Source organism: Thamnophis sirtalis, unplaced genomic scaffold (genome assembly GCF_051295495.1).
Source record: "Thamnophis sirtalis isolate CommonGarterSnake01/CBP01778 unplaced genomic scaffold, rThaSir2_p1.2 scaffold_12, whole genome shotgun sequence".
Classification (NCBI taxonomy): Eukaryota; Metazoa; Chordata; class Lepidosauria; order Squamata; family Natricidae; genus Thamnophis; species Thamnophis sirtalis.
The window spans coordinates 31,193,650-31,214,507 of NW_028261392.1; the positions used below are offsets into that span (position 1 = coordinate 31,193,650).

Sequence of the window (20,858 nt, forward strand, 5' to 3'; positions counted from 1 at the left end):
AGTTCATTGATTTAATTCACTCAGTTCACTGAGCTGCAATTTAAACTTTCATGCTACAGTGAAAGTTGGATACACAAAAATACTTCTTTTAATCAGAAGCTTTTAGAGTATTAAGCTGCATTTGAGACAATATTGAGACAATGAATGAACTGAACATTTCATTTAGTGCTATAATTAAAACCTTGATTAATCTAGGTGAAGCTTGCCATGAAATACTTCTCATATGTCTGCCATATTCCTTATAAGGTTGGAGTAAATGTCAACACCAGACTTTCTGGCTCGATATTACATTCTTATTATAGTAACGACTCCATTGGAGATACCACACTGAAGACTGACCTTCATCAAAAATGGAAAGGACATTATTGATTTGATTGTTTTGCTAAACAGAATGCAAGAACTCTAGAGTTCTCTTTGTGAACAAGTTGTAAACAAGTTACAATATATTTTATATTGTAAATTAAATAATACTTTAAGTAGCAAGTAGCAGATGTGTGATATATGAAGATAATAACAGAGGAGCTATTTCCACTTTAATCTACTTCTAGCCTATCAAAATATTTGTAAAATCATTACTGTCTGAATAATTAATTAATTCAATGTAAAACAATACTTCAACAAGGCATGTGACAATCATGGATTTGAAATGTAATTACAACATCACAGATTGTATGACAGCTATTTTTTCCCAACAGAGGAAGAGTGTTGCCAAATAAACTTGTAGCATATTAAAGATGGCCAAATCTAAATCTACATGTAGAATGTGCCATCAAAATGGGCCCAACTTTAATATGCTACAAAACTTGTAACATTTACTTATAGAGAGATGGAGAATATACAGGTAGTCCTCAATTTACAAGCATTTGAAAAACCAATGTTTTTTTAAGTTACAACGGCACTGAAAAAAAGGACTTACAATTGGTCCTCGTACTTATGACCACCACAGCATTCTCATGGTCATGTGATCAAAATTTGGGCGTTTGGCAACCGGCATGTATTTAGAATTGTTTCACCCTCAGATCAATGTGATCACTATTTGCAATCTTCCCATCTGGCTTCCAACAAGCAAATCAATGGGGGAAGCTCGATTTGCTCAATGACATAATTCACTTAACAACTGTAGTGATTTGCTTAACAACCAGGACAAAAAAAAGAATATAATTGGATACAACTCACTTAAGAACTGCACTGTTTGCCAATGGAAATTCTGGTCATAAGTCAATGACTCCCTGTAAAACTGTTTGATTGTATCTCAGTCTGGTTCCAATTAATGATATCTAGCTTAGGTGTACAGTCAACTCCATTATTTGCTTTAGTTATGTGCAATAAAGTTGTGGTGAACACTGAATTAGTGAATACTAACATATCAGCTGGGAATTCAAACTTTTTATCATTCTGCGTGTCCATGAATGACTGCAAAAAAACTGCAAGTATGGATTTTTTCGTACAAATAAATATTAGTGAGTATTTGAATTTACAAGTACATAAGCTGCAAATAATTAGGACCAGTTGTATTAAATTCAGTAAGTTATTAATTCCACAGTTTAAATACGCTTCCACTTATGGCCACATTTGATCCAGTCCGTTGAGAATGCAACTATATATCCACTTAATGGAAAAGAAGTTCCATTAATAACAATATACTTACTAAAAAGTAAGTCCCACTGTGTATAGCATATTTATATCTGAATGGACATGGATAAAATCATATTGTACATCTTCTTTCTACATCTGCTTATCAGGAAAATCAATCCATGATTATGAGTGCAATGTTTAGGACTTGGCTTAAAACATACTTTTTTTTTCTATGCATCTAAAAGTGAGCTAAAAGGGAAAACATTCCACATAATCATGACCACAAAGAAATCTGCAAGTTCATTGTATTTGCCTCCATCAATCATATTATGAGTAATATTTGAGAAAACTCTTATATATCATGCAAAGGTATTCAAATTATTAGGTCACAGATACTATGTCACCAGGCAAACTACATACTGTAATTTGTGTCAGGCCTGTCACAACACAACTGATGCATGCTACATAATCTATGTCATTTATGCAATTATATTAGCCAATTATGATTTTGTAAATAGAACACAATTAAATAAAGCTCTGCGATTTTCTCTAGAGAATCTCCTCGTCTTCCAATTAAGCAGAGAGAAAGATTCCAACTTAGTTTATTCTATGACATGCAGGGGATTTTTAAATGAATGTAATCAATCTCTCTCTCTCTTCCTCCCTCCCTATATATACATATACATTTATTTATTTATTTATAAAATTTATATGCTGCCCAATCCCGAAGGACTCCGGGCGGCTTACAAAAAAGAGAAAAAAAGACACATAACGGACACATAACGAAAGAAAACGGTTTAAAATAGCAACACCTCATACATTCATCCTAATTGGGGCTGGACCTCAACAGTGAGGTCAGCAGCCCCAGGCCTGCCAGGGGCGACATACATACACACACACACACAAATATATATATATTTGTGTGTGTGTATATATAACCAGCATAACTCTGGAACGCCTCAAGCAATTTCAACCAAACTTGGTACACACATGACTTACTCTCTGGAGAAAAATACTGTGGGGTAAGATACCCCTAACACCTCTCAGGGTGTGTGTCTTTTTATGGCTTCTACTCAGTGGTGAAATCCTTCCGGTTCGGCCCGGTTCAGCCGAACTGACAGGGATAATTAGCATTCAGTTCTCTGAACCGGTGGCAAAAATCTCTGGTGGCCCTGCCCATGCCCGCCTAGTCATCCTGTTGCCGCTCATCTTTTCTGGCCACTTGCTTGGCCCTTCTGTCTATTCAATCTGCCCACCCAATCTGAACCTTTCCCCCTCCATTCACAGCAGAGCTGCTGCAGCCTGTCCCTTTAAGGTAGACTCAGGGAGTCTATGACCATTCCCAGGTGGAGGATGCGTGTGGAGGGGGAAAGGTGGCTCTTGGGGAAGTTCACCAAAAACCCAGGCTCTGAAGGCTCTGAATGGTGAGCCGAAGGTCCGAGATGGCCTGAGGAAGAGACCCCGCTTGAACCAAGACATTGTCTAAATAACATTGGAGTCTTACTGGGATGGAACACAGATGAGCTGCCAGAACCTTCATGAAAGCCCGGGGAGCCGAGGCCAGCCCGAAAGGAAGAGTCCTGTACTGGTAGTGGCAGGTCCCATGAGAGAACCTCAGAAACCTGCGATGACCAACCAGAATTGGGATGTGAAGACAGGCCTCTGTGAGGTCTACTGAAGCCAAGAAGTCCACTTTCCTGACTCCCTGAAGGATAGACTTGAGGGAGAACATTTTGAATCGCCTGTACACTAGAAAACGGTTCAGATGTTTGAGGTCCAGAATTGCCCTCCAGCCTCCCGAGCCCTTCGGAACCACAAATAGGTTGGAGTAGTGGCCCAGGCCCCGTTCCTCTAGAGGAACCGCCTCCATTGCCTGAATGTCGAGAAGATGGGCGATAGCCTGATCCATCAGGCAGCGGCGCTCCAGGTTCTGGGACAGAGGGAACAACATGAAGAGATTCGGGGATGGGGTGGGGGGGTGGAGAGAAATTCTAACCTGAGACTGTGACAAACTGTGGCTCGGACCCAAGCATCCAACGTGATCTCATCCCACCGATCCGCATAGAGGGAAAGGTGGCCACTGATGGGACGACTCGGGTTCAAGTCACTTCCCCTGCGCTAGGGACGGCCTCCTCCTCCACGAAAGGGCCATCTGGACTGGTGCTGGAAACTGTTTCTGTCCTGAAAGGACGAACTGGGAAACTGCCCGTCAGAGCAGAAAGAAGAAAAACGCTGGTTATAGTCGTAATCTAATAATGCTGCCTATGGTAAGGATGAGACCTAGTCTCGGGCTTCTTAGCGTTAGATGGCAGAATCTTCTTTTTGTCTTTATTCCCGACCAGAATGGGGTCGAGGCCTCCCCAAAAAGATTAGACCCCTTGAACGGAGCGGCCGCCAAATTCCACTTGGCCTTGTTATCTATCTGCCAGTGGCGCAGCCATAAGAGCCTGCGAGACGTGAGCGAAGTGGTCAAGGCACTGGACGCAAACTTGACCGTGGACAAAGCTTTGTGCTTCCTCTCCTTCCATGGTTAGTGAAGTGAGGAGAACCTTCACTAACCATGGAAGGAGAGGCTTATTTCATGAATGGATCTGCCCTCTCTGAAGCTGCACCTGGAGCTGGCACCCCTGCAATCCCAGGGATAGGGCTGAAGCTCCGGGCCCGCGGGGGGAGGCTAGATGCCCCACAGGGCCCTCCCCAACCGCCCAAGGCAGAGAACTGTCACTTGGGGCAATGAGGATTTAGAATTTGTAGAATTTAAAAGTGCCCAATTAAGCCAAATAGAAAGACAGATCGCAATAAAACAAAGCCTACCTATGGAATATTCTCAACAGTACTTGGACCAAGAAAGACTGAGAGGAAACTGGGCCAGGATTGGAAGGCACCAGTATTTAAGAGTTTGCTCTCAATCAGGCTTTGAGAATACCCACACGTGACCACTTCCTCCCTTCCTCTGGAAAACCCACTAGGAAAAAATATTGAATTTGACCACTGCTTCTACTGTACTGCTGTAAAATGACTTCTACTGCACAGCACAGTGGAGTTGACATGGTAACAGCTTCACAGTACTCCACAAGGGTGCTCCCTCTGGTAAGGGGAAAAAAAATCCAACATTAGAAATTACATTTGGTCCGGACATTTTCCCCTTATAAATACCCAGGCAACGCCAGGTTATCGGCTAGTTTAAAATAAATGTAAACGGTATCCTCATAAACAGTGTAAGAGATGAACTCTTGGAAATGTATCATTAATATCTTGTTATTCATGGAAGGCTTTAAATGGAACTTTACTCTAAGTCACATGATCATAAGCTTAAAGTCAAACCATTACATTTTATGTATTTATTTGTATCCTGCTTTTATTATTTTTATAGCTACCTCAAGGCACTGAACATATCTAACACAGCTTCTTCCTCCTATGTTGCCTGCAACAACAACCTTGTGAGGCAGATTAGGCTGAGAGCCACTGGCCCAAAGTCACCCAGCTCAGCTGACTTTAACGTCTAGAGTGGGAACTCATGGTCTCCTGCTTTGTAGCCCATCTTTGCCTTAGCCACTAGGCCAAACTGATTCTACTTTGCTGCAAATAATGCTCAAAATAACAATGCTGAGAACAGCTACCAGGTTTTTGCTGTAATATGTTGCTTATAGCAATATCAGAGGTGGGATTCAGCAGGTTCTGGCCAGTTCTGGAGAACCAGTAGCAGAAATTTTTAGCAGTTTGGAGAACGGGTAAATACCACCTCTGACTGGCCCCGCCCCCATCTATTCTCTATTCTCTGCCTCCCAAGACCCAACTGATTGGGAGGGAATGGGGATTTTGCAGTAACCTTCCCCTGGAGTGGGGAGGGAATGGAGATTGTACAGTATCCTTCCCTTATAACACCCACCAAGCCACGCCCACCAAGCATGCCCACAAAACCAGGTAAATTTTTTTGAAACCCACCACTGAATAATATGCCATGTTGTAAAAGCAATAATTTGCTCCATTTTAAAATTTTTGAAAGGACAAGTCTTCCATTTCAGAATGCTGGGAAAACTCACTGTTTACTAGATCAGAATGTAAACAGGCTAGCCAAGGCTAATTCATATTCAGCAGATAACCCATAAGAAGTTTCAGTAGTTGTTTAAGGAATGTTGAGAGAGTGGATTTATTAAACAAACTTTTTTCAAGGACACTGGGGATGTGTACAAAACATTGACGTATATAGGATCTCTCTCTCTCCCCGCCCCCTCTCCCTCTCTCTCTCTGTAGTGTGTCTATCTCTACACACACCAGCATAGCAATATATATAAAACTTAAAACAACAATAGTTAGGAATTAGATCTAGGCTAATTGTAACATTTTCAAAATATTGTGCTCCTGTGTGACACTAAAAGCTTCACATAAAATATGGACTTTGCACTGCTCTTATATTAATTATGATATTGTTGTTAGTTGTGAAGTTGTGTCTGACCCATTGCAACCCCATGGATAATGTTTATCCAGGCCTTCCTGTCCTCTACCATCCTCTGGAGTCCATTTAAGCTCACACCTACTGCTTCAGTGACTCCATCCAGCCAACTCATTTTCTGTCAATCCCCTTCTTCTTTTGCCCTCAATCTTTCCCAGCATTAGACTCTTCTCCAGTGAGTCATTCATTATACTAGCTTCTAATTTGTTTGGGGTCATAAATTCAAAATGCATGCTCTTACTGGTAAAATCCCAGCACGTTGAGTTCGCAGTAGACTGCCTTTTCAACATGAACCTGTTCAGAAATTTTCATCTAAGGTTTTTGATTAATATGGAAATGTAGGACAAAGCCAATTCTGTGGCAGCATAAAATGAAGGGAGATTTGATTAGAAATGAAATGCTTAGTTTCTAGTAGGCAGAATCTCTCCCAAACAATATACGAGAAAATATTGACATTTTTAAAAATGTCAATATAGAAGTCAATATAAATAGTCTTATATGAATATCTAATAAGCCAAGCACAAACAGCTTAGTTTAAGTTCTCATTTGACAGAATGCATAAAAACTTATTTCATCATTAATTTAATGAGACATAGTATGGCTATATAGTAAGTTTTGCAAGAATCTATTGGAAAACCTTTTCCCTTACTAAGGAAATAAATTGCTGGTTTTCACATTAACCCAAGCAAATATGGTCAATGGAATTGTGAGCATCAGGAAAAGACCAGGCTTGCCTAAAATGAGTCTTTCTTGAAAAGGAATGATCAATAAAATAAAATAAAATAAAATAAAATAAAATAAAAGCAAAGCAAAGCAAAGCAAAGCAAAGCAAAGCAAAGCAAAGCAAAGCAAAGCAAAGCAAAGCAAAGCAAAGCAAAGCAAAGCAAAGCAAAGCAAAGCAAAGCAAAGCAAAGGGGGAACCTTAGAATTTCTTAATATTGTGGAAGAACAAATGTTAACCTGAACCAGCTAAAACTAGCCTAAACTAGGTTTCTACATCAACTTCCACACAGAATGTCCTAGTTTGTTTGTGAATTGCCATATTTGTCAGAGAAATGCTAATATGTACATTAGCTTTCTACCAGATTAGATTTTCATTTGTTTATGTAGCTGTGGTCACAACTCTAAACTTTCAAGAAGACTTCAAATCAACAGCCATCTGATCTCCACAACTAGAGATGCTAGGAATTACGGTAAATCAAGAGAACTACTACATATAAAAAAGATACAAACAATATTCCTTTGAGCTGTGATTCCTCCCTTATGCCACTTCCTCCCCTAAGCTACATTATACCTATCAGTTGATCGCAAAAGAAAGATGCCCATTTATCTGAAAATGAAATCAAATTTCCTGGCCACAAACTAAAAAAAAGGACAAACTCCTTTTGCTTAGTTTACATTCATTTTCTAGGAAGAGAACAGCAAGTTGGGAATAATAGGGTTTGATTATTCTTTTTTCTTAACTACTGCATGAAATTGACTTTAAAATTTAAAGTCTGAATCTAAAATGCAGTTGCTTCTAGGAACAGCATTCCAGAATTATAATATCTGTAGTCTCTCAGGTGTCTCTATGTGCACTTTTTTTCTAACTTCATATTCAAAAACTTCTTTGGGTCAACCTATCAATCACCCTTGGCTTTTTCTTAAAAGGCCATAAAATGTGCTGCACAGGACAGATAAGCCAGTTTCACTCAAGGTATTGTTGCCACATACTTGTTCTTCCATCTGAAAGGAGGCTGACTTACCTCCAGCATACTTTTCTCACCATGAGTGACCAAACACAGCATAACATAACTCCTTGTTGCTGTCATCTTGTACTCTGGGACTAGTGAGTAACTCTGAAGGCATTTTAAAAGAATGATTAAGCAACATGCTACGGGTAAAGACAAGGACAAGTAAGGGGAGGATGGGAGGAAGGGCTGTGATGCTCAGTGGTGGGTTTCAAAATTTTTAGAACCTCTTCTGTAGGTGTGGCTGCTTTGTGGGAGTGGCTTGCTGGCCATGTGACTGGGTGGGCATGGCCAACTTGTAAAATGTGGTGAAACTCACTTAACAACGCTCTTGCTTAGCAACCAAAATGTTGGCTCAGAAATTCTGGCATTTGAAGCACGCAAGTCTTAAAGCTGTCAAGTTACAAGACCCTTGCACCCCTAACCCTTTAGAAAAAATAAAACCCAGGGGTGTTCAAACTTGATAGCTTTAAGACTTGTAGACTTCAACTCCCAGAATTCCTTCTCTCGCTCTTCATCTTGATGATGGGCGGGGGGAGGGAGCTGGAACTAGTTCTAAACGGCACTGAAGATTTGTGGAACCTCTACTATAGAAGAGGTTAGAACTGGCAGGACCTCACCCCTGGCAATGCTCCACACTTAGTCAAGCCTCTGAGCAATGAAAATACAATAGATACAATCAGGCTTTGCAACCACATAAAACCAAAGTGAATGTCAGTAATAGAAGGAAAACAGCAGGCAGTGTTTTTGAAAGAGAAATGGAAAAGGCCACAGAAGAAACGTGTATTTTTGTAAGACTCTCTCTTTCTCAGATTATCATATATACACATATATAAACACACATACACACCCCTTCCAAAATAGTGGTTTCCTGCTCTCAGATAAGGCCTAAAGGCACAACTGTAATTCATATCCTAATAACAGGTTACATTGAAATTGTCTTAACTTTTAACTCCAAAGCTAGTGGCAACTTGTACTGAACTTCAAATACAATCATTCAATTTGCATCAGAAAGGCATTTTTAAAGTGGGGGGACAAGAGAAATAGAGTGAAATATATCTGTCTGTCTGTCATCTGTTGTCTGTCTCTCCGTCCACCCATTCTTTTTAAGAGGTAAACACAACATCATAGTTAGGCCTTTATCAAAGTTTTTTTTTTAAGAAACAGCCTCACCCAAACTGTGGTTTTCCTGAAGAATGACCCAAAACTGTGAATTTACTATATACACCCACAGGAACACTATTCTGACCTAAATTCAGCATAGAGTAATTTCTCAATGTGCAGCCATAAAGTCCAAGATAATGCACTTTTGCACCAACTCCGTTAGCATGCCAATTTGCACGAACCTCTTGTAAATGTAGTTATAACGGATGTTTCCTGAGCTGCACGTAGTTAATTGCACATGTTTATTTGTAAATGGATCACTTTGTAATTAAGATGCAATATATCTCAAAGAAGGTAGACAGCTGGGTTTAATCATGGCTAAAAGGAATCACAAGTTTTGTGAATAAATTTAATGTTTTCCCTGAAAAGCTTATTGAAAGGAAAAGATGACCAATGAAACTGCAGAATACTTCCAAGATGCACCACAAGTATTTTATTTAATACTTAAATGTTGGCCTGAAGATTAATTCTGAGAGTTACATCAATGTCTCCCCCCCAAACATCATTCTTATTCTAATTTTTGAAATGCTCACAACTTTGTAATATATTCAGTTTCTACAGTCATTCATTTTTAAAAGCAAACCCAAAGAAGATAAAAACCAATTTGCAATGAAAAACAACTTTAAAAAATTATTTTTAAATAAATAATATTTAAATTAAATGAAGCAATCCAAATTCCCATACGTGTAAGCTATGTATCTCCTACCCTTTCTTTAAAGCAATTGGGTTGGCAAATGATCGTTATTATTCTCCTCTACAAAATAAAGACAAAACTGAGATATAGCAAAACTTATATTATGCTGAGTGACAATTTGAATCTGGGTCTTTCTTATATGTCTAATACAAGACACTAAACCAGCAATGCCACTTTCCACAATTCTTTGCAACTGACCAATCTGGCTGAGTCTGAAGAAGAACAGAATCTATAATGTTTCAAGGCTCACGGGTTGCCTGTCATTAGTCTACATATTATTTATTCATTTATTAGAATTAAATCCTGCCTTTTTTTCTCTGGGAGTCCTCTCTTCATTTTATACATACAAGAGTGAAGGCGAGTAAGCTGAGAGACAGTGAAGTCAATGAGCTGTCAATACATGTTGGCTGCCAAGCAACTAAATCGTGATCGAACTGGAGGGATGGTATGAAGGCCACAACTTCAAGGACCCCCATAAATCTCCTTTTATGGCAATGTCATAACTCTGGTTGCTGAACGAATGATTACTAATGAGGACAATTTGTATATCAACCAATTTCATTGTATTTAAGTACAGTGACAATAAAGATTATACTTATACTTATATCAAGCTGCATTGGGATTCTCCCAAACCTTGTGACATTTCTCACAAGTAATAGATGGTGTTTGGCTAAAAAAAACCTCCTCACTTCTAGGGCTTGTGGGGGGGGGGGCACATAGTGGTTGTGGTTACCAGTAAATCAGCTATCCTCTAAACCTCTTTCTGAACTGGGCAGGTTTTTTTAATAAGTATCTTTTATTTTTACACGCTGTTTTGTTTTATTAAGCACCACTAACAGTTTTGCAATTTTATTATTGACATTAAAGAATTGAGCAAACTATATTTCTATAGACATCCTTTCCTTTCAATTCATGCCTGTGATAACATTTACCCATAGTGTTCTCTCCCCTCTTTTTTTTGAATTGTAGGATAAAAGGGCACTAGTTATGATCCAAAACATTGAGTTCATTTTAAAAAGAGACAGGATTTTTCACTGACCTATATTTTAAAAGTCAGTATTTTTAAAAGAATATTTATTGGTGGAAGGAAAAAAAGTCATGTTGAGTTTAAAAAGGTATTCAATTTTTGGACTCCAGCCCGTATCACAAATATTACTCTTTTTTTTTTGTTATCTTTCCGCTGTAAGTGGTTTTACTGCATTCTTTTGTCAGAAGCATTTCAATAAAAAATATCCAGTCCAAAAAGGAAAAAAGAAGAGCATGAACTAACAAGTAACGCATCTTTTTAAAAAACGAAATCCCCTCTTGAATAATAGATGAAACCCATTCAGCTCCCTAAAGGAAGTCATTCTTTCTTTGCAACCGTGTTTTGCTGACTAAGTATTATTTTTCAAATATTGTCCAACACTCAAACATTGTGAAAAAAAGTAAACTAATCCAAGGTCTGTGGCCACTTTGTACTGTCACTTGCTAATACTTGTGTAGCATTTAGGTTAATGAACAAACTAATAAGCTGCTTTCCAAAAGCCCTTTTCTCTTAACTCCACCCAAAATTATCTGCTTCGTGACTATTTCCGATCATGCATGTCTTGCAAGTAATGTTCTCACAATCCACCAACGTGTAAGTGATTATTTTTGCTAAAACAATTGCAGAAATAAACCATGTGCTGAGCTCTTGTTAACCATTAATACGTTTTACCACTCACCTTAGCTTCTGCTCAGGTAACTCCTGAAGACCCAGACTATCTGGGCGATCCCGTCTTCTCCTGTATAGACCTGAATGAGATAATTCTTTCAGCTGCAACGTAGTCATTCTGCTCTACCCTCTTCTCCCCCCAGAAGAGTTCCTGCTGAATGGCAGCCCAGCTGCCAAGATGCTTGGAAAAAGTACGTGAAGCAGTGCGTCTACACACCTGCACTAGAATTCACTCTACACAGGCAGTTGCTGAGCTGCTTCCTGTTTCTCATAAGTACACACCCTCTAGAAGAACACTGCGTTTCCTTTTAACAGCAAGCCTCATATCTAAGGGATGCTCGTAGGGGTAAGCGGAGGGCAACTGATTTGAACCTAGAACAAATGCAAATCAGGCCATTTAACTGTGTTAAAAGGCTGCTGAAACCAGCGAAGCTAGCAGCAGCAAAACCTCTTAAATTCTATTTCTGCCTCTCACAATCAGACAAAAGTTTCAGCCAACTAAACTGTCCCCCTACCTTGAATTGGTAGAAAAAGAAACATGGGAGTACTTTATTAATCTAGGGAAGTTTTAGTATGTATTTATCTGATCCATCAAAATGGAACCCTAGTGTAATTAAGTCTAGAATGAATTAATCTGATCAGCTAAAACAGAAGCAAAGGGTAATGAAAGGGAATGAATGGATGAAAATGTTCTTTACTTTTTTCTTCAACATTCCTTCAAAATGCAAAATAACAACAAAAAATGAAGCCAAATTGAGAGGTGGATAGAGGACAACTTTGTCAGTATTCTGGTTCTGCGTAGCAGCATCAAAAGCTAACCACAAGAGACTATAAAAACTAGAAAGAAATAAAAGGATTTCCTGCTAAAGAAATTGATAGAGATTTCCAAGTCATTTAACACTGAAAGAAAGAACCAGCTCTTCTAATTTTCAATAAGATACAAATTGACTAAAACTGAGTCCAAAATTTAAAAGCAGCAGTGCACGACTATCAAAATGCAGAAGCAAAATTATTTCCAACACCCATATTATAAGATAATGGATTGTCCTTAAGGTGCCACAGGATGGAATGTTGTTATTTTTTTAAAAAACAATTTATACAACTTAGGTTTTTGCTCAAAATCAATCAAGAGATTTTGGGGAACTATTCAGTGACATAAGAGCATATGAGCAGCTCTGGTGGGACAAATCAAAGACCCGTTTAATCCTGTATCTAGTTTCATTAAGTGCCCAGTTGTCTTTAGGAGGCCTCAAAAACAACATGAAGGCTTTGAGTCTCCCACCTCCACCCCCTTTTTTGCACAATGGATATTTCCCAAGTAAACTCCTGATGAACATCTAACTTCTATCCAGATTTTAATGGCCATGAACAGATGTATCCTAAATAAAAGTACCTTATTCTTTAAAAAAAATCATTAAAAAAAGAAAACGCCATGAGAAAATCCATTAATATATTTTATAGCAAAAAAAATCCACATGTTGCCTAAACATGAACGGCTCTGAAATCACAAAGGTTAGATTTTATCATTTTTCTGTTCCCTGGATGAAAAAAACCTTACTTAAACACTAAACATTGAATTTACCCACATATGAATAAGTCCAGTGACATCTAGTGGTTAAATTCTATAATGATACCACCATAAAAGATACTTTGCTTTTCTTGTATCAGAACAGTTACATCTTTTTATTTCAAATTCATTTTTGAAACTGGTAACTCATGAGTTACTATGTACAGAACTCAAGAGAAATGTCATATAGCACCTTTACTTCAGAAACAGAGAATACTTAGCCCATACTCTTTATGATGTTATAATTTTAAAAGCTCAAATTACCGTGTCCCCCCCCCCAAAATAAATCAGGGTCTTATTTTCTTTTGACCCTTGAAATAAGCACTTGGCCTTATTTTCAGGAACGTCTTATTATTTTTGAGGTGCAGGAGGCAGCGAGTGTGGTCACCTCATGGCTGCTACTGTGTTGCAATATTTTCGGGGAAGGGCTTATTTTAGCGCATGCATTCAAAAGCCCAATTGGGCTTATCTGGGGAGGTCTTATGTTTGGGGAAACGGGGTACAAAATGTGACTATGTATCTAAAACTATGATTGACTCTATATTACCTACATGCTCTTCATCTCAAGGATTTAGGTATGGAAAACTCCCCTTCCTTAGTCTTAGGTCTGAAATGTGACAACAGTGGGGGGAAAGTTAAGATCACAGCTGCAAATGTGCAACTGAAATTTTTGTCCCTTTTTTGCTCCCATTTCTCATGGACACTCCTAATATGCTGGGAAAGACTTATTAAACAAAACCACACTTGTTATATTCAGGGAAAACAAGCTGGCAGGATTTATTTTTTTTGAGCAGACTGCAAACACTGTTCATAGAGAGAAGTGATGTTTAGATTTAGACCAGAGGTGGCAAACTTGCATTGTCAGATGACGTATCGTGGATTTTTTTTCTCCTTTGTTAAACTGGGCGGGGTGGAGCCAGCATGTGATGCATCCACCCCGCAGACCATGAGTTTTACCCCCCCTAATTTAGACACATGGCAATAAAAAAAGTCTCTGCCTAGTACCGTTCTCCCTGTGCCTAAGAAAACAATGATTAGCAAATCTATGGGCTGAGTGTACACCAAGCAATTTATGACAGTTCCTCATTTAGAAAATGTATAATCTGATACAGTTAACTGTTGTGGCCCAACAGTGGCCGGCTGAGCTGTTGGTGGAATCTGACAGCGATGAACACTATGGGACTGCCCTGGAGGCTGAGGAAGACTCTGGGGGGTGTTCGGAGCCAAAGTAGGGAATAAAGAGGCCTTTTGGCCACCAGATGGCGTCTGAGTCAGGGAGCAGTGAGGAAGAACAGAGAGAGGCTGTCCCTGACGTACGTATGCATAGGGCTGAGAGGAGGAGGGAGCAGCTTTGGAAAAAGGTTCACAGAAGGAAATAGGAACAGGTGGCTACTGATTGGCCCCTCCCGGAGAGCTTATAGGTGGGGCGACGGGAGGGTAATTTTGCAGGAAACAACAGTTTAATAATCCAGGCGTAGAGAAAGATTGGGAGATATTTTGGGGGGGTCCTAGCCAAGGGGTTGCTTATCTCCCTCCTTAGTTGTGGCAGACAGCCAAGTCTGCGTCAGTATATATTAGAGGCTTGGGACAGAACAGTTAACTATTCATTTTAAGGAAAGTCTTAGCAATTTATGCAAAGTCTGCAAATATTTTCATCAGAGCGCTTCTTTAAGAACGGGTTAGGTTGGAAACGACAATCCCTAAATGGCTTATGGAAAATAAAGTTGTTTTTGATTGTGAGGCAACTCAAATCTTTCTTCTGGAACGTTAAACAGCTTATTGGTTTCCAACAAATATTCACACTTCTATGGATGCACTTCTATGTATAAGACAAGGCAGAATATGCATGTAACCAGTACAAACCATGTACAAAGAATAAATAAATAAGCTGGCTTTACTGTGATTTAAAGAATAAATCACAATTGGCTGATTCAGACAATATTAGGTAAATTGAAATTGTACCAATCACATTGTCACTTAGTACAATATGTGAATCCAGTACAGTGGTGGGTTCTGGATCCCGTTGCAACCGGTACAGTGCAATGGAGCCTGGCGTCCATCACATGAATGTGTGCAGCACATGCGCAGTGCATACATGCGTCCTTACCTCCTGCGACACCTCTGTGATGCTCCAGCTGCTTGGCGGAGTGTTGCGCAGGCACTATATGCTCCGTGTGCATGTGCGGAAGCACCAAAGAGCTCAAATACAGGTAAGGAGGATGGGCGGGTGGGTGGGTCCTCCGGAGCACCATACCAGAACGATACCTGGTGCTCTCAGTACCTCGGCAGGTACACGCATACCGGGGCATACCACCTGCAACCCACCACTGATCCAGTAAATAATTAAAACTTTATTTAACAGTATAGTTATGTCAACAGAACATACATGGTGTACTGTAAGAAATTGTTTCACTTTCAATAAGCATATCAACAGAACTACTCTTATGTGCATAATTATAGAATGACTTTTAAAGTGCATTTTAAATTTCACTGATTTTTGTTTTCCTCCTTTTTTACTGTCTAGTGTAAATAGTCTTTCCCTCTCCTTCAATAGCTTCTCTTCCCAAATTCTCTTGCTTTGTAGTTATTTCCCTTTTAGGAAGTTGCTAATTAACTCTTGCAATTTAATGGCAGCAAAGAAGACAAGAATTCCATTGCAGTAATTTAAAGGAAATTTAATTTTTCAAAATAACAACATAGATCTTCGTCAAGAAATGCTAAAAAGATGATCAAGTACATTATCAGTGTTTTCAAAATATTATTTAAACTAATTTAAAAAAAAGGTCCAACTGATCCAAAAGTGCCTCTGTAAGAAATTTTAATTTTCAGGATAAATATTCCATATTGACACAAATCCATGACTCCTTCTTCCCTTATCATAGGCAGTTTTGGTTCTCTTCCTGGACTTCTTACATGGAAGTTTCTCTTTGTTACCTTCAACACCACATTCTTTAATAATTTTTTGAATTTTTATGCAACCAACCAGAGGAAATGGGAAAAATAAGATCATTTCATTTCCGCTGAAACATTACCTCCGAGCTATTTCTATTCAGGTTATCAAGCATTACTGTATAATATTCCAGAACTGGCATTTTGCCTCTTTCCTCCCTCGCTCCTTTTTCCTGTCCTCCCACTTAGATTGTGCCGAAAGGCAAGGACTGTCTTGTTTTAGTGATTTTAAATAAGCAGCCCTGGGTGTCTGTTTTAGCTGAAGTAAAACACTTAGATCAGTGTTTCTCAACCTTGGCAACTTGAAGATGTCCGGACTTCAACTCCCAGATTTCCCCAGCCAGCATTCGCTGGCTGGGGAATTCTGGGAGTTGAAGTCCGGACATCTTCAAGTTACCAAGGTTGAGAAACACTGGCTTAGATGAATATGCAGGTAATATGATTACCTGCATATTATGGGAGTTGAAGTCCACACATCTTAAAGTTGTTGAGTTTGAAGGCCTCTGGCCTAGACAATGGCAATTCATGGGGAAAAAAAAGGAAAGAAGCTCAAGGAAGGAGATATGCTGGAAGAAGAGAGAAAACTGGTCACGTTGCTACAGTTTCTGTTATAAAATATGTTTCTATTTTGTTGCCCCAAGATGGTAGGGGTGGAGCAGCCCAACTGGCAAGCTCAGCTCAGTGCTTGTTTTATTTGGCTTGAAACAATTTTTTTTCCTAGTCTCTTTCATAATATCCTTGATTTATCTTCTTTTAGTCCCATATTTTACTTATCAGACAAATCCACAATTCTGTGGTTCCTGGTACAACAGGCAAGAATAAACAGAGAACCAGCCCTGTAACTTTGAAACCAGCCAAGGTACAAAACAATTTAAGATTAACCAATTCTCGACTAGAAAGTCTCCTACAGAAATCACAATCTCCTGAAATTCAGTGACTCCAGCTCATTTCTCTTCGGACTGTGTAATCACATTTTACTAAAGATTTCAATAGGAAGAAACATTTGCTTGGTAATTATTCAAGGCACTTAGGTATTAATAAAAGTAAGATGGAACCTTATTAGCTTGTCCTAAAACTAAAAATTCCCATCGCATATAGGTGGTAGTCCAGTGATGAGTTTCCATTAACTACTACTTTAAAATACTAGTTCGTTCTTGTGCGCTTGTGCGCAGAAGCGTCTGGATAGGTTGGTGAAGCCTCCCTCTGCCGTTGCTACCAGTTTGCCCGATCCAGGCCATACCAGGAGCAACCTACCTCTGTGCTAGTCATTCCCGACTCTAGGGGGCAGTGCTCATCTTTGTTTCAAAGCCCAAAGATGTGGCCTGCATGACTAAATGCTGAGGGTGCATGGAATGCTGTTACCTTCCCACCAAATGTGGCTCCTATTTTTCTATTGGTATTTTTACATGCTTTCAAACTGCTAGGTTGGCAGAAGCTGGGACAATTAATGGGCGCTCACTCCATTACGCAGTGCTGGGATTCGAACCACCAAACTGCAGGCATTTCTGATCGACAGTAGTAGTTTTTCCTACAAGCGCCTTAATTTAATTACAAGTGTTTTACCCTGCATTAGAGATTGTATGGTGGTATGAGATGTGAAACCACATTCTGTTTTTTTAAAGAATAATGAGAACAACAACGCCTTTTCAAGCGAGGCATATTCAGAGCACAACAGTGTCAGCAAGGTGTAATGAAAGCCAATGTTTTCCCCACACTAGATCATATTTTCAAGTGTCCTCCCCATGCATGGTTTAGACTGAAAGTTTACACTAAGACAATATGTTTTGCAGACAGGAACAGAGATATTTATCAATATAAAACAGCTAAAATTAAAAGTGAATGAAGTAATGACATGTTATAAAATAATACAAAATGAATTATTTGCTTATTTTTAAAATGTTAATTTTAACAAGAACAATCAATGTATGTATGTATGTATGTATGTATGTATGTATGTATGTATGTATGTATGTGTATTAGTGGTGACAGTGTAGCCATACTACTAACATAAGAAAAAAAGGAAAGCATTGTCTTTTCAGGTCTATACGAAAATTCTTTTGAGCTTCCTTATGCAGAAAAGGTCCACAATTCTTGATATCCTAGATGAGTCTAAATATTGGAGATATAACCAAAAAAAATATATGCATTGTGGGTAAGCAGTGAGCAACAATCCTCTCTGCTTCCATCCTGAGGTTTTCTGTCTTTGCTTGTGATAACACTTCCTAGAGCCGCAGTGCCACTGTGGCTAGAGTGCAATACTGCAGGCTACTTCTGCTGCTCACCAGCTGTCAGCAGTTTGGCAGATCTAATCTCACCAGGTTCAAGGTTGACTCAGCCTTCCATCCTTCTGAGGTGGGTAAAATGAGGACCCAAGTTGTTGGGGGCAATACGCTGACTCTGTAAACTGCTCAGAGTAGGCTGTAAAGCACTATGAAGTGGTATATAAATCTAAGTGCTATTGCTATGGTAAGTTTTGCAACATCTCCCTCTGCTGATAGAACAGTTATTACCAGTGACGTGCGGTGAGCTTTATGGCTGGTGAGGCAGCCATTTTTTTAGACTTGTGGACTTCAACTCCCAGAATTCCACAGCCAGGCATGCTCAGTTCCAATTTAAAGTGGCAGCATTTTCCCCCCTTGCAAAATAAGTTTTCCATCATTCTTTTTCTTCTCCCTCCCCCTCCTTCATCCCTCTCTCCCTCCCTCCCCCCTCTCTCAAACAGACACATGCACACAGAGAGGTTGGATCCCTCTCTCACTCACTCACTCTCAAACAAACACAAACACAGAAGTTGGATTGGATATATTTTCCAAAGGCTTGAAAGCAGCTCCTCTGCCTTATCACGCCCCCCACCATTCCCCTGCTGCCTTCCGATCGGAGCCTTTGATTGCAGGTGAATCATGTTGCCTTTTCAGTGAAGCTGGGCTTATATACTTTTATCCAGCTGTGTGTGTGTGTGTGTGTGTGTGTGTGTGTGTGTGTGTTTTTGAAAAGGCAACGTGGTTCTGCATGCAATCAAACTTTTTGAATTCCTCCCCCCTCCCCACACACGCACCTTTTCCAGCTGTTTCAGAGAGGATTTCAACTCTGCTTTGCCTGCCCTCATGAAAGGCCAGAGCTCTGAGTCAGACTGAGCTAGTTGCTCCCAGAGAACTCTAAAAAGCCTCTAAAAATGCCCTCTACATGAGGCGAGAGAACATGTGCCTCCTTTGCATACAAAATTTTTCGCTTTTTAACCCTTGCTTAACTCTTAAAAGGCGAAAAATTGCTTATGCACAGGAGGCCCATAGTTCTCTCGCCTCCTCCTATAGTTAACACTAAGCAGACTCCAAGCCACTGTGACTTGGAATCTGGCAGCAACTACCTTGGCTTTAATTATTTTTTAAAAAATTCTTTAAAATTCTTTCCTTTTCCTCATGACTGGTGAGGCTACGCCTCCCCTGCATCTAGTGACTGCATGTCCCTGGTTATTATGTTTTATGGCAACATGAGCCATACAAAACTGTATACATATTACACAGTTTAATGCTTCAACCCACACTCTCTTTAGGTTCCTTTTTATTTTCACTGGTCTATAACATTTGATTTCCTATGATTCTCAATTAATGTTCATTTCATATGTATCAAGTTAGTTTTAACTCTAACCCTAAAGCTTTCTTGTAGTTCTACAATCTACTTTATACAGAGGATTGATTGATTGATTGATTGATTGATTGATTGATGTGTTGTCAAGTCAGTGTCAACTCTTAGCAACCACTTATTAAATTCCAAGCATTTAACTTCATTAAAGTCACCAAACCTCAAACACAATGAAATTGGAAAATTTACATTTATAAAAGTTTGCAGCATTGATCAACTTGCAAACATTATTGAATAAATAAGTAAGTTTGGGGACTTAGTATCTTTCTGGAAGGCACTAGTCAGAGAAAGCTATAAAAACTGTCAGAATTAGAAGCCTTTCTTGTGGAAAAAAAGGATTCATGTGGCCATCTGTAAAAATATATTAAAACAAAAAGCAGAGAAAAAAATATTTTCAGCAACATAGAAATAATGGGTCAGTTGGTTTACGTGACCAAGAAGGACTAGACCTGATAGCAGTGTTCCAATTCCTAAGAGGCAGCCACAAAGTTCCAATTCCAAAGGCAGGCTGAAAGGAGGACAAGAAGCAATGGATGAAAACTAATCAAGGAGAGAACCAAGGTAAAAATAAATAGAATTTTCCTGACAGTTAGAACAATTAATCAGTGGAACAGCTTGCCTCCAGAAGTTGTGAATGCTCCAATACTGGAAGTTTTTAAGAAGATGTTGGATAGCCATTTGTCTGAAGTGGCATAGTGTGTCCTGCCTAAGCAGGAGGTTGGATTAGAAGACCTCCAAGGTCCCTTCCAAATCTGTTATTCTATCAGTTGAATTTTTTTCTTTACAATGAGTAAAGAACAGAATATTTATCCCTGTAATCGCCAGAAGGAAAGACATAAATAATTAAAAACTATGATCGTGCTCCTCTTAAAATTTATTCACTTTTCTTGAATTGCTATTGCCTTAAAACTAGGAGGAAATTATAGACTACTTCAGGCTACACATGATTATCAAGATACTTCTTTTAAAATATTACATGCAAATGTAACCATAATGATCTATCTACAAGGTTGCTTCAGATATCACAGAAAAGCTAAAATGAAATTACACATAATCCTTGATTTATGACCACTGAAAGTTACAACAATGCTGAAAAAAGTGACCAGTCCTCAAAATTAGAACCATCACAGCATCCCTGCAGTGACAAGATAAAAAAATTAGGCACTTGGCAACCAATAGGTATTTCTGGCAGTCCTGGGTTAACATGATCATCATTTGCAATCTTCCCAGGGGGCAGGCAAAGTCAACTGGGAACAAGCATGGTGACTCACTTAACGACCACAATAAAAGTTCATAAAATTGGGCACAACTCACTTAACAACCACATCCATAGCGACAGAAGTTCCAGGTTGAGGACTATCTGTAATGTAATGTGACTCTGCCAAGTAACA

The 20,858-nt window shown here is 39.2% G+C and overlaps 1 protein-coding gene across 3 annotated transcripts in view; it reads right to left on the minus strand.

Annotated features, from left to right (window-relative positions):
- The window catches only part of LIMS1 (LIM zinc finger domain containing 1), a 78,703-nt gene that overhangs the window by 30,504 nt on the left and 27,341 nt on the right, over positions 1-20,858 (minus strand). Inside the window, exon 1 of one of the 3 annotated variants that reach the window (XM_014057854.2) lies at positions 11,323-11,530. The exons of 1 other annotated variant lie outside the window; for it this stretch is intronic. In XM_014057854.2, the coding sequence (XP_013913329.1) occupies positions 11,323-11,429 (107 nt within the window). In that variant the 5' untranslated portion in view covers positions 11,430-11,530. Of the gene's footprint in view, positions 1-11,322; positions 11,535-20,858 lie in introns of those variants that run through there. One more of the 3 variants, XM_087726737.1, reaches the window with a different exon arrangement.